This window comes from Sapajus apella, unplaced genomic scaffold, assembly GCF_009761245.1.
Source record: "Sapajus apella isolate SASKATOON/1434 unplaced genomic scaffold, GSC_monkey_1.0 scaffold19, whole genome shotgun sequence".
NCBI classification, from domain to species: Eukaryota; Metazoa; Chordata; class Mammalia; order Primates; family Cebidae; genus Sapajus; species Sapajus apella.
In genome coordinates this window covers 29,410,879-29,425,918 of record NW_022436959.1, presented here as the reverse complement: position 1 = coordinate 29,425,918, position 15,040 = coordinate 29,410,879, and the positions used below count along the sequence as shown (strand labels likewise).

The 15,040-nt window shown below is 34.7% G+C and overlaps 1 protein-coding gene across 2 annotated transcripts in view; it reads left to right on the top strand.

Annotated features, from left to right (window-relative positions):
* Positions 1-15,040, top strand: part of UMAD1 (UBAP1-MVB12-associated (UMA) domain containing 1) — a 244,108-nt gene that overhangs the window by 165,322 nt on the left and 63,746 nt on the right. For both annotated transcript variants that reach the window (XM_032286751.1, XM_032286750.1), the window contains exon 3: positions 1,855-1,928. In XM_032286751.1, coding sequence (XP_032142642.1) covers positions 1,855-1,928 — 74 coding nt within the window. The remainder of the gene's footprint in view (positions 1-1,854; positions 1,929-15,040) is intronic.

Below are 15,040 nucleotides of genomic sequence, written 5' to 3'. Positions count from 1 at the left end.
GTGTAGCTATGGATGGAACACTTTTTAAAAGATAAATAACATTTATTTGAGTAAAGGACCTTTTATAGTGAACTAGATGTATTTTCTTAGAAACACCATGCATGTGCATTGTTAAACACAACCTTGACCTTGTTGTACAGACATTTGTATTGCCTTGGCCACTCAGGTTGCTGTGGTCTCACGTGTGTGACTAAGCAAACCAAACTCCTCTATGTATTGGTTTCTCCAGTGTAAATTGGAGGTTCTCTTATCCCTCACTTTCAGACATGGGATATTTCTTTGTTTCACAAATATGTTTTTACAACAATGTATGCTCAAATATAGTTTTTATCATGTATCATAAAGTATTGTCGTAGTTTTACAGTGAACTACAAAGAGAAGTTCACTAATTTATTCAATTAATGTTTACTGAACACCTATTGTGTTGCTGGGCCCTGCCCGATAATGATAATATTGCACAAAACAGAGAACAAAGTGATAGGCTGGAATATGCATTATAAATATTTTGTGGGTCATTTTATCTTAAATAAGCTACCAGTTTAGTTCTTGTTTCATGGTTTTATAATTTAACAAAATTATTTATATTTTTTATTACTTTAGTCACACTTTATTTTATATTTTATTTTATTACAATAGGTTTTGGGGGAACAGGTGGTGTTTGGTTACATGAATAGGCTCTTTAGTGGTGATTTCTGAGATTTTGGTGCACCTATCACGCAAGCAGTGTACACTGTACCCAATGTGTAGTCTTTTATCCCTTTCCACCCTGCAGCCTTTCCCCCAAGTCCCCAAAGTCCATTTTATCATTCTTTTTAACAGGCTTATGTATAATCCTTTACAATTTTCTTGAAACTCTTTCTTAATTATAGCCACTAGTAAACTAAACTTTTGTGTTGCATACGTAGAAATTAAGCTTAGACAAGATTTTACACTTTATCTCCAATCAAGACTCATGACTTTTCCTTACATTAACAAATTTCTAACCATTAGTGTCAGTTAAGCCATCATTTATTTCTTTGGTAATCTACCCTGCTGTGGACATTCCTAAGATGGCCCAATTTTATAGAAAGAACAATTTACAAATTGCTAAATTAGCATCTGAGTATACTTCAAAAAAGTAGTCTAATAGATAGTCTCTATCTATAATGTGTTAATCACAAACCATTAGCGATAACTAATAAATTAAAATGGATGAATTATTAAATTCTGCTTATACTTACCCAAGTGTGTTTATGTCTACCTTATGTCCTTCAAGCCAGCCTACTCACCAACTTAATTTAGCAGTGTAACCCTTTAGCCAGGCATTAGCCTTAGGAATCAAAATATTAACTGAAGGCGAATTCATGCATTTGTTCATTATTCTTCCCCGCTATAACGATTGTCTGGCATCGTTATATGTAATTATTACATATAAACATACACACCTACTCCAAGGCAAATCCACAGATACACAAATGCTTACAAAGGGTAAGACTTAGATGAAAAACTAATTTGGAGGACATCCATATCATAAAGAGTCTGTGTTTCAACAAAATTTGCCTTAAGTCATATGTTTTCCAAGTTTATTTGAAATATGACGTGACTTATAAAATATGAATTTATTTGATTTTTCCAGAGTAAATCTGTAGAAATAGGATATATTTAGGTTGTATGTATATGTATTTATGAATGATGTATGAGCCCCATATATAATTGTTGTTCTTAGAAAGTTAGCTTGTTTACTTTGAAACAAAGGAAATAGTGGTTTCTTCCATGATGTGAAACATATAACAAAAAATACTTCAAACAAATAGCAGGTAGTTTGGCCTCAGTAATATGGTCAAGTTTTTTAAACAAATATATTTTACTTCATAGGAGATACATCAAGTGAGCAAAGAATGTCAGCAAGAGGCAAAACTTCGGATGTAGAAGCTAACCAGTCTTTGGAGGTAAGTGAAACAAGGTTAAGTCCTTTTTGGTGAAACTGAACAAGTCACTATGATTACATATGCCTCTGGGGATGAATAGTAACTTCTGCTCTTGCTATGCCATAGTGCCTGAATACAGAGAAACAAGTGGCCTGCTGAAAGTCAGTGGATAGCAGCACAGGGAGTGACTTCCCACGAGCTAAACTCTTTTAGTGCTGGAAGTGGAAACTTTCTGTTAAAACGAAACAGAAATAGAGTCCTTAAGTTAAAACATTTAAACTATTTTTAATTGAGTGATTATTTACAAAACATTTCAGTAAATAGGCAGTACATAAACTTAGAGAGAAAGGCTTAAAAATAATCCATTCAACACACTATTGCCTTACTATTTCCAGCATCAAAGTACACTTCTTGAAAGTATTCTATAGAAAAACTAGGGTATTTGTTCTTTTTCATGTGAGAAAACTATTGGCTCTTTAAGGGCAAATGTGAAAATGTAGTTAGGATACTTTTGAATGCTATATAGAAATATACTAACGTTATTTAATCACCGAAATAATCATCTTTAAGACTTAAGGGCAATTTTAAGTACTAGGGTGGAATGATTATCTTGAAATTTGAAACTTTCTACACGGTGACACAACTCTACTTGTATTCTAGTTGTAGCACATGAGGGTATTGCTGCATACAACTAGAGGGAAGTCAGGGACCTCGCCAGTGCGATTCACCATGGTTCCTTAATGCCTAGCACATAGTAGGTGGTTGAAAAGATTTGTTAAATAAGTAAGTTAGTACAATCATGAGTTATAAGTAGAGAGTAATATTTATTTTAAGAGATACTTTTATTTTTTATATTTTTCACAGTGAGCAAATATTTTACAATCAAGGAAAAATCATCTTATTTAAAACATCTTATTTAAAGATGTGACATAGGAAGTAAATTCATGAGGAGAAAGAAAATAATCATCTTTCCCATAAAACTGTTCATTCTGTCACTTATGCATGCAACAAGTACTTATTAAGTATTGACTATACTCAAGGTGCTGTACATAGAGCTGAATGTATAATGGTGAAAGTAAGATACAAGGACAAAGAACAATGTATAGGTTATATGTTGAAGCAACTTGATCTCTTTCATTTATTCAAACATTTAGTGAGGCTGGGCGTAGTGGCCCATACCCATGGTCCTAGCACTTTGGGAGGCCAAGGAAGGAGGATCGCTTGAGGCTAGGAGTTTGCAACCAGCCTGGGCAACACTGAGAGACTCATCTCTACAAAAAATTTAAAAATTCGCTGGGTGTGGTGGCATACGCCTGTAGTCCCAGCTACTCAGAAGGCTGAGGTGGCAGAATTGCTTGAGCCCAGGAATTCAAGGCTACAGTGAGCTGTAATCGCCCAGCCTGGGTGGCAGAAACATGTAGTGAGTGCTGACCATAAGTAGCATCTCTGATAGGAAATAAAAGTGGTTATGTTTGGGATTTGAGAAACAACCACCAGGATGGTTCAAAAATCATCCGTGATTACTTGAGTTTAGTTGCTTAGTGTCTTCTTTTATCTGGGGTGTTAACAGCAAAATACCATAAACTGGATATCTTATTAATAACAGAAATTTATTTCTTTAGTTCAGGAGGCTGGAAAGGCCAAGGTCAAGGTACTGGCAGATTTGTGTCTGGTGAAGGCCCGTTTTTTTGTTTGTTTGTTTGCTCTCTGGCTGTGTTCTCACATGATAAAGGGAGAACTCTGGTCTCTTCAGCCCCTTATAAGGGCACTAATCCCATTAATGCAGACTCTCCTCTCCCACCTGTCACCTCCTAATACAATCACCTTGGGGATTAGGTTTCAACATATGAATTTTGGAGGGACACAGAACATTCAAACCATAGCACTTAGTTATGTGATTCATTGGAAATGTCTGTAGAACTTGACTATTTTTCAAAGTTGATTCATTGATAGAAAGAATTGCAAGACTAATTCTTAAGGAAAGTAGCTTTTAAGATTACAGTCCTCAGAGATTTGAAACAAACTCATTATTGTGCTACTTTCTAGTCACTCTATTAATATAGTCAGTTGTTAATCATTAGGCTGGATGTATATACTCATGCAGTAACAGATATTTCAAAAGTACTTCTATTCGAGTAGCAGAGGACAGTGCTTGCTATCAGAGATCTCACTGATGTAGAAAAAAAAGTGGAGTGGGAGACTATAAATGAGACCACAGGGTTAAATCGCAATGCAAGAAGAAAATGATACAATACTTTTAGAGGCTATATATGTTTGCCACAGAAAACTCAAGTAATAATTTACCTTGACAGTAAGCATCTAACATGGGATTCGTTATTCCTCTCCTTAAAAATACAAAAATGAAAACACTGCTGAATACCCCCTACCCTCTTTGTACCTTGTTATAGTAAAAATTAGTCTTATCCAGCCTCCTAGATTTAAACTCTGTGTAGAATTTGATGACTCCTAAAATATGTCTCTATCTAGACCTCTCCCCTGAGTTCTAGACTCTGTACCCAAATGCCTATGTAACAAATTTCTACACAATTCAGCCTTTCCTTAGCCACAGAAGAACTGTTGATACCTGGCCCCACCACCCTGAAGCTTCTCTGTGCGCAAGTTTTAATAGCCCTGTTTAATGTCACCACCTTCTATCTATATAGTGATTTAAAACCAAATACCCTGAGGTACCCTTGGCTCTTCTCTTTTCCTCACACTGCACATCCAGTCTATCAGCAAGTCCTGCCATCTTGCCCTCTATATCTGGAATGCGACTGCTTCTCAACATCATCACTGTTAGAACAGTCTAAGCTACCCCTTTTACCAGGCTCCCATCCCTTCTCCTTCAGTCCATTCTCCACATAACAGATAGAAATATGTCAGATCACATCACTCCGTGGCTTAAAAGCTGCTGACTACCCACTGTAACTGGAGTAAACACGAAGCTCCCCGGAGTGGGCTACAAGGAACTCCATACTCTCTCTCATCTCATTTCTCTCCCACCCCCATGCCCATCCACCAACTACCTGCCATTCTGTCTCTTGATGATGTTAAGCCTTTTCCTATCTTAGGCTTTGTATTTGCTCATCCTTTTTTTAAACAGAGCTTCACTTGGCTTCTTCCTTATCATTCAAGTGTCACTTTTCATGACTACCTCAGCTAATGTGTCCCTTCCCCCAGTCACTGTCACATAACCCTGTCTTATTTTCTCCATCACATTTATCACCGTCTCAGATTATTCATTTGCTGTCTGCTTCTCCTGACTAGAATGAAAGCAGACTTTGTATGTCTAGAATAGTGTCTGGTATATAGAAGGTACCCGATAAATACTTCTAACTGATCACCTAGATTTTATTTAATGTCATCATCCATCTGCCAGGTAAAAGGCCTAAATGTCTTCTTGACTCCTTCTTCTCATCCCCTCATCAAATCTATCACCAAATCGTAATGTTTCTGCCCACCAAATACCTTCCAAATATAGTTTCTCCTACCCTAGCTAGCTCCTCATCTGTTCACTAGACTATTATTAGATGAGCAGTTTCCTCCCCAAATCTCTTTCTAAAAAAGAACAGCAGGTTTTTTTTTACTTCCATGCTACCCCCTAAAATCCCTTGAAACCTGCACAGTGAAGCTTAAACCTGGAACCCTGTTCTAATGTCACTTTGTTTGTGAACCCTTTTCTCTGCTCCCCCAGCCAGAGATGACCCCAATGTCCTCTTAATGCTTATGTTGTCTTTTATGACTTCACTACAGCACAGGTTCTTGAAAGGCAGGGGCTAGGGCTTAATTCGCTTTATGACCTCAACAGCTATCATACTGTTAGATGTATGTGTTGTAACATAAATGCCCTGTCAATGATTTCTGGGTGGATAAATGAAAAAATAAATAATCCACTTATATTTATTAAATTCTGTTTTCTACTTTACAGGGTAAACACACAACTATATCCTTTCTCACCATAAACAATTTTTCTTGCATTTCTTTGGAGTTCCCCATTAAAAAAATCTATTAATTTACCTTATTTTTGGTACTCTTACTACATTAGCAGGGAAAAGTTTAGTAACTTCAGTTAGTTTTTAAAAATATACATCTGATTAAGAAATCATAACTATTATGTTAACTGGAAAGATTCAAATTACTTTAATTTTTTTTTTTTTTTTTTTTTGAGACGGAGTTTCGCTCTTGTTACCCAGGCTGGAGTGCAATGGCGTGATCTCGGCTCACCGCAACCTCTGCCTCCTGGGTTCAGGCAATTCTCCTGCCTCAGCCTCCTGAGTAGCTGGGATTACAGGCATGCACCACCATGCCCAGCTAATTTTTTGTAGTTTTAGTAGAGACGGAGTTTCACCATGTTGACCAGGATGGTCTCGATCTCTTGACCTCGTGATCCACCCTCCTTGGCCTCCCAAAGTGCTGGGATTACAGGCGTGAGCCACTGCGCCTGGCCAATTATTTTAATTTTTAATGACTATATAAGCAATGTTGAAATATTCTCTATAATGAAAACATAAATAGTATGGGTTCCATAATGTTTGTAGTTGCCAAAATATAACTCACTTTTCTAAGAACCCTTTAGAGAAGGTGGTTTTTAGTATACCAAAAGAGGTTTTTTTGGCAAGTTCAGGTAAACGTATAGATTGCCTCTTTATTTTCAAGGAATTGTGTTAGGCACAGGGGTAGGGAGGATACAAAGATATGTAAGTCTCAGTGACTCTGACTTATTGATGCAGGAATTCTCAATCTATTCATGGAAAATTTTTTTTCTTTTTTTTTTTCATGGGAGCTCCCTAACATTCATGGAAAATTTAACAAATCACAGTAATGTAAAGTGAAATAAAATAAGTTTCTTAAAATTCATAACTACAAAGATAACTGTGAGATTTTGATGGAAGAAGGCTATTGTCTGGGGGAGTCAAAAAACACATCATGCATTAGATGAGCTTTGAACCATGAATAATTTTGTCTGCTTATATGATTCATTTTTTATGATTAAGAAGCTCCTGGGAAATGAAATTCTTCATTAAGAACATTTTAGAAATACAGAAGCAAATGCTAATGTGAAATTACTTTACACACATTAATCTCAATGACTAGTAATAAGGGGTTAAAAAATGAAATGAGTGTAGCCTGGCCTATGCTATATTGTAATTTTAATGACTGTTAAAATATTTGTTAAGTAGTCTGTGATATTTTTCATTACACTTTATAGCGCAAGTATATTTCAAAACTGTATTCTTTATCCAAGTACATCTCTGGACATCTTGGAAATTTTAACATCTAGGTGGACTTGAATTTAGAAAAGAAGATCTGGTTTGGTCATCAAGTAGGTTAGTTTTTACAGAGTTAGATTATGGGATATTTTAATGCATTTGCACAAATGATTGTCTATGGAAAACAGCATATTTGTATTAAGTGATTTGAGGGACTTTGCAGTTCATGAAAGTGATAATATAGAATTCACTCCAGAAAAATGGTAAGTTTTCAGTATTTCCTGAAGGACTGTTTGTCTGCTCTTCACTCTCCTTCTTTAGGTAGTTTTGGGTTTCTCTCAATGATAAATTAATTAATACTGCATCTACATTATAGTTTCCTATGCATCATCCTAAGATATTATCACCTAAAATAGGGTAACTTTAGGAGAAATGTCATTGAACTATCTAATCATCAAAGTGTGATTTTTATCAAGTTGTGCATTACTCTGTGTTTTAAGAGTCATTTGTAACTTTTAACAAAGTTCATCATGTTTTTGGTATGTAGAGAGTGAGTGTTTATAAATCCATGTTTGGACTTACTAAAATTAATGTCATTAGACTGTAGTATTTGAGGGAAGAGTTACAGTTTGAACCAATTATCCAATTAAAAGATTAGCCACATCCTTTTCTTTCTTTTTTTTGTTTTTTTCTTACCCTTCTGGGTAAATTTTGATAGTGAGTTGTAATGATGTAGCAGCTACTTCTACTGTGTTCTACTAGTCTTGGAGCCTGTAACTTACAGATCAGGGAGATAAACCTGTAGGGGCCCAGCTTTGAGATTTTGCCATTATGACTCATCTCTTAAGAGAATAAACATTACATTTAAGCAAGTAGTCATTCTTTTTAAATTTGCAGTCTTGGAAAGTGTTTTATATTGTGAAAACTGGAACCATATTAGCTAATAATTTACTGGTGGACCTGTTCTTTTTGGCTTCATAGATACGTTTTGGGAGTTGAGAATATGTTAGTTTTAGTTTTTAAGTATGCCTAATTTTGGTGACTATAAATTTTAACCTAGTTTTAGCAGATATTTTTAGGCCATTTAAGTGTTGGTTGAACTTAAATTTCTTATATTTGTAATCGTAATTTTTTAAAAATTTGAACTTACTTTTGATCTCAAAGACTGAGAAATATTTTTATTTACTTATTTACTTACTGGCTTAAAGATAATAAAATACACAAACAAGCCAATAAAATGTTCCCCACAAAACCGTAGTTCCATATGTATATTTGTCTTAAGTGATAACGAATTCACATATGCATATGGAGACACATATAAAATAATAACTAACAGATGGTAGAGCTGCAAAGTAGGATTTGTAAAGATTATTATCAGTTGGTGGTATTGAGATACTCCTGTGGTTATAGTGACAGAAGACACAGAAAAATTATTTATATTAAGAAACTGTGGCACTAACATCTCCCTCCATCTTCTGTTTACCAAAGTAACTTATTGCATATTTAATATAAATTTCTTAATGAAGATACAAAACAATCTTATGGCCAATTTGTATTATTAAATTTAATAGAGTTGCAAAAATAGTAATTAACGGAGTAGCAAAATAAAAACTGTTTTGCTAAAATTGTTAGGGGCTTGATATTTCTAGTAGGTAAAGGATTCAAGGGACTTTGTTTATTCAGGTAATTTCAAATGCGTTTCTCAATTTAGTACACAGTAGTCACTTTGCAATATCGTACAATTGTAAACAAAAGCTTGAGTTCTTTTGAACTTGTTGTGGAAGCTGCATTGTGTATGAAGCTGCATTGTCAAATTCATAGTTCAGTAACTTAGGGAAAATTTGATTCTTTTGTTCAATTCTTTATGAAAATTTTTATTTTTAATGGACAAGCAATGATGGTATACATTTATGTGGTACAGTGTGCTGTTTTGATAAATGCTTACAATGTAAAATGATTAAATCAGGCTAATTAACAAATCTGTCACTTACATGCTTATCTTTTTTGTGGTAAAGACATTTAAAATCTCTTTTAGCAATTTTGAATATACAATGTGTTATTATTTATTGAAGTCACCATTCTGTGCATTAGATTACTAAAGATGATTCTTCCTGCCTCACTGAAACTTTGTCCTCTTTGATCAGCAAATTCTCTTTCACTACCCACTCCTTTCCCTCAGTCTAAAATTTGATTTTCTAAAAATGAGATGCACATTTTAATAAAATGTGTTCACTTTTCTTCTGATGTGTTTTCATACATCCATTATGTCTTTCACAGAGCTATAGGAGCCTTCAGATTCTGTAGGGACTCATTTGCTTGTTGCTTTTATTTCAGGTTATTAAAATGAATAAAAATATCCTTGAGCTTTGTGAATCCCATGTGACACAGACTTTGGTTACAACACCTTAAAGAATGGAATAAGATTACTGCATTAAAAACTGGGTTTTGTGTAGAAAGGAATTAGGGATGCAAAGTGAAGAAAAAAGGAGACCAGAGGGGGAGATTTTCAAGAACAATTTCAAATATAGCAACAATTCTTCTAGTGGATGCCAGGATTTTGGCTTTAAGAATTTTTTAATACAACGTGGTATATAATAAATATATTAATTTAAATCATTGGGGGTACAAAGATGATTATGAAACTCTTTACTTTCACAAGACATTCATAGTTTAAATACAAATATAATGGATATTGCTATGGAAGGCAGTTTAAATTGGTACAACCATTTTTGGAAAGCATTTTGGCAATGGATATTAAGAACCATAAAGATGTTAATATACTTTGACAGTAATTCCACTTTTAGGATTCTGTTCTAAGAAAATAATCTTTTAGATCCACAAGTTTTGTGCTCAGAAAAGATGTCCTATTCAGTCAGTGCAATATTTTTCAATTTTCATAAATGACACTGATGAGTTTTCAATAAAACATACAGTAGTTTTATAATTTTAGTTAAAAATGCAATATACAAAATTGTATATACAATATGATTGCTGCTACATAAAAACTATGCAGAAAAAGATGATGTAATACATAAAAACATTAAGAGTAGTTGCATTTGGGATGATAGTTATATAGGTTAAATCATTCTTTCCAGTGTTCTGATGTTCCAATTTATCTATAATGAATGTATCTTATATTTTAAATGATAGTAATGTTGGTGATGAGGAAACAATGTGTTCACTTAAGAACAGTTTTTGATTAATAAAAGAACTATTTTGTATGATAGTAAAACAGTGAAACAATCGGTCTATTGAGAATGATCATAAAGGAGATATGTTGGCACTTTCCTCCCTTGACTCATTTAGGTTTAAGGTCTCTTAGTTGATCACAGAGTACCATATCTGATCATGATTTGTTAAAACATCTGTCCCCTGACACCCAGGGACCTTTCCAGCAGGGAGAAGAGTGAGGTGATTTGGAGATTATTCTTCCTTATTTCTTTGGAAATCACATGGCCCAAACTTTTCTCATTAATCAACTTGTCAGTGTCATTGAATCACTTATAAAGGCATATTTTCACCCCCAAAAAATGTATGGCTTACTGGCTTGGACATATATTTGTCTAAACATCTCACTTCTTTCTTTTTATCTATGATGATGATACTCCTAATTTAAAGATATGAATTTCTAGCTTTATAATAATTAGTTGATGAGCACATGATTTTATCAAAGAATTATCAGGATTTGTGTTCATTCTTTGTTCTTCCTAACATATAACCCTTTCTAATTTCTCATTTCTTTGGGATGTGAAGCATAGTTAGATTATTGCACTGTGTCATTTAAACAGATAAATTTAATTATTTGATGTGTTTATCCTCTTATGCAACATACCTTTTGGTAAGAAGATTCTGTAGAATGCATTTCTCCAACCTTTATTTTCATCTGAATTGCTGGGTCATATAACAAAATAGAAGGTGTATTTTTATTGGACTCCTTTGTTCACTAAATATATTATTTAGGATATGTTGCTAAGATTTCTTCAACTTCAATTCTTAGTCCATGAAGTCAGTGAATTAGATGCAATGTCTGAGCTCTTTCCCTGTCCAGAAGTCATGGCTATTTACCTCTTTCAAAAGTGAATTGGGGTTTTGCCACAAAATGCCAACCTTTAAAATAATGCTTTAATAGGGAAGAAAGGGATATGAGAATCTGCTGCATAATGAAGAGATTTTAGCATCGATTAATCAAGCTTTATGGCCTGTTGGGTGGGGAAAATTTAATGATCCTTGCAGGTAAATTGTCAGACTGCAGAAATTACTTCAAAGATTCTTGCTCTTGCTAACAGTGTCTGTCTTGGAAAATGATAAATTTGGTCACTGGTAGAGAACAATTAAAAACACTCAACATTATTATTTCTTTTAGTCTATAGATAATCTTGACTTATTTTACAATAAGATTAGCATAGATTGTTTACCCAAAACACTGCCAAGATAAATTTACTTACAGCTTGCTTATCAAAGATCGTGAAGGTCTTTTTCATAACTTTGAATTTGTACATTTTTGTTACCACTATATCTGTATCCTAACTTCACTTTTGCTGGAAAAATTATAATTGAAAGTTCAATTATGGTGCTTTCTTTTGGCTTACATTGGGGTTAACTAGCACACTGAAACATAATGTTCATTCACCCTAGCCAGTGAGGCTAAACCATGTGAGGTGTATGAGAACAACCCTGTTTCCATCCAAACTGCACATATGGTGTGGGTAAGCCAGTAATATGAGTTTTATGCAATGTTTCTGCTCATGTACACAGTCTGTTGCTCAGCACCAATTATTCCCTGCCAGAAACCCGATAACCTGCTGCTTTTGTAGCTCTGCTTGATGAAGTTAGGTAGCTTAAAATGACCACAATATTTATTTAACTTTAGCAACCTTAGTATATTAAAGTTATGTAACTTTAAGTTCCCACCATCTCTGTTGATTGATCACAATTGATTGCAATTAGAATCAAAGAACTGGAACCTTGTTACTGTATTTCATGGAGCTACACATGTGTTAATTATATATATTTAGTAGGAAGAACAAAAATGTGGAAATACTAGCTTTTTGTTTACCAAATCTAGTTTTCTGTCTTCAACTCAGATATTATTTTTTTTAAAACCATGTGTAACATTCTGTTTATATGTTGGTAGTCACCTTGTTGTCACTGTTTCCAGTTTCCACTTTTATAGCTTTAAAACCCACAAAATCAGCAGGGTGAGAGGTCCATGTTGGGAGAACAACTGTTCCCTATTTCCCACAGCCATCGGGTTTTTTTTGTTTGGTTTTGTTTTTTCAAATTTTCTGGTTTTTAATTAGTAGCAAATGGTCCTTATGTTGTCCTCCTTTGGTTTATGTTACCATTGTATCTTCTTGAGACGACATAGAGAGTTTACATTAAAATGCAGCCATATTTATGATGTCTTCTCACAACTAGAGATTCCTTCTTGAAGGATAAATTTCGTCTGAATCTTCAGGCAGTGGAAAAGTAACATTCAGGTATGTACTTGGTCTAATTGACATTATCTGAATATTCCACTTTGTACCTACTGAGTATTCTTTTTGTGAACATGCCTGCAAGAGTGCACCAGCATGAATTCATACAAAAAATATATATACTTTAGTTAAGCTTTGTTAAATTTACATAGATTTTATATTTCTTTCCAGGCCTAGCCAGCCCCATTCCTTACTATGTGCCAGGTTTCTTTGTTTTTAATGAAAGTCCTTATTCTTTCTACCCTATTCAAGAATTGAGATTAATTTTCTTCTGTACAAGGGTGTGTGATAACTACTTTGGGGATATTATACTCTTAGGAAAGTACCTTTTACACATCACGTTTTAAATTAGTTTAGAAATTGTTATAGGTGTGAGTTTATAAATTATCTCTGATACTAGTATATATTTGAACCTCCTCATATAAAAGCTAAAAGCTATAATTGACAGCAACTCACATTTTTTTCTGCCTTTTTATGTCACTTACAGAGGGAGAAAAGTTTGGTGTATGCTATATATAGAGTGCAGTGATAGTGGACTGAAGTACCATTTACATTAATAAAAACTATATGAAAACTTGCTCAGAACTTTTTAGCTGAAATGCGAGTAAATGGTTGTATAACCCTACTTTAAAGGTTTCTCTTGGAAAATAGTTGAAGAACATGCTTTTTATTTGTTCATCAAAATGATCTGGCGTTTATGACTAGCTCAAACCAACCCATCGGAGAGCTGTGTATTTCTACCTCATTGCCTTAGTCCTGCACGGATTGCCCTCCTTGTATTATTGTTTGTTTTAATCGAATAACTCGGTAAGAAACTTTGTGTGGAATATACTGTGGTATTTATCATGGAGGTGTTACTAAGACATTGTCTACTACATTACATAGTTTCCCATGTGAAGTCCCACTTAGGTATTCTAATTTTCTATTGCTTTTATACTAACAAAATATTTTATCTTTCCTGAGATGGTAATAGTCTCTTTTTCTCATGGCCATTGTAAATTTTGTGCCTAACTTTTTTTTTCCCCCCATTTTCCATTGGCTAGGAGGAAGCTCAGATCTAAATTTACAGTTCAGGATCTTATGAGATATGCATCTACATACTTTATTTTCCTCTTACCTGATGCTCCTGTTCTGTATTTTTCCTGGATGTAATTTTTAAATTTATTGTGAGTCTTGTTAGTTGCCTCGGATTCATTTTGTAGAGGAAGGGGTTAAAATATATTCTTAAATGTAAGTATGTTTGTGTAATACTTATATAAATATATTTAGAGTGTGCTTTTTATTTTAGTAGGTTGTAACTGATAGACATAGCCTCTAATTTTAATCTTTCGCTCCTCTTTCAAAAGTCATAAGAGATAAAATTATACATAGGGATTTTACTACGAGAATATTTGTGACATTGGGTACCTTACTTAACCTGTCTCTCTCCCATGCCTCAGGTGAAATCTGGCAGTCAGCTACACACTGATCTCCAGTGTAATGTGATTTTTTTCAGGGTCCTTATTGATTTGAAGATGCAGGTGAAAGGAGCCTCCTTTCTAGCCTTGCCAAGCTGCTTTCAGGCAGGGTGTACCCCAGGCATCTGTAACTCTCACTACTTGTCACATCGGCCACTTCATGGTCTCCCTTCTGTATATACTTTTCTTTCTTTCTTTCTTTTTCTTTTTTTTTTTGAGATGGAGTTTTTTGCTCTTGTTACCCAGGCTGGAGTGCAATGACGCAATCTTGGCTCACCGCAGCCTCCGCTTCCTGGGTTCAAGCAATTCTCCTGCCTCAGCCTCCCGAGTAGCTGGGACTACAGGCACACGCCACCATGTCCAGCTAATTTTTTTGTATTTTTAGTAGAGACGGGGTTTCACCTTGTTGACCAGGATGGTCTCGATCTCTTGACCTCGTGATCCACCCGCCTCGGCCTCCCAAAGTGCTGGGATTATAGGCTTGAGCCACCACGCCCGGCCCTGTATATACTTCTCTTTTTTTTCAATCTTCAGATATGCTTTTTAGATGGTTTACCAGTTGGATTTTGGATATCAGTATAGAGGATGTAGGAAAAGTGCCTTTCTAACTTTGAGAGAAAGATTGTCTTGGGAGTAATGGTTCCTCATAGTAGCAAATTTTCGTAATCCTTGCTATAGTGTGGATAGCTGTAAGAATGTGAACTGTGTCAGACAGACTTATAGCTCAGATCTTGGCTTTATCACTTATTGTACAGGATTACTGTAAGAGTTTGGCAACTCAATATGTAATACTGACAAATAGAAACATTCATTAGTGGAGACTGGATTCTATTTGGGGACAGGAAGTCTCTGAGTAGCCATAGTGGGCAAGAAGTAAAGAAGGACAATTACTTTTTAAAAAAATCTTGAATAAACTAGGTACAATGGTGGTAGGACCTTTACAGATGTTAACTCATTAATTTTTATAGATGAGGTAGGCATTATTATCA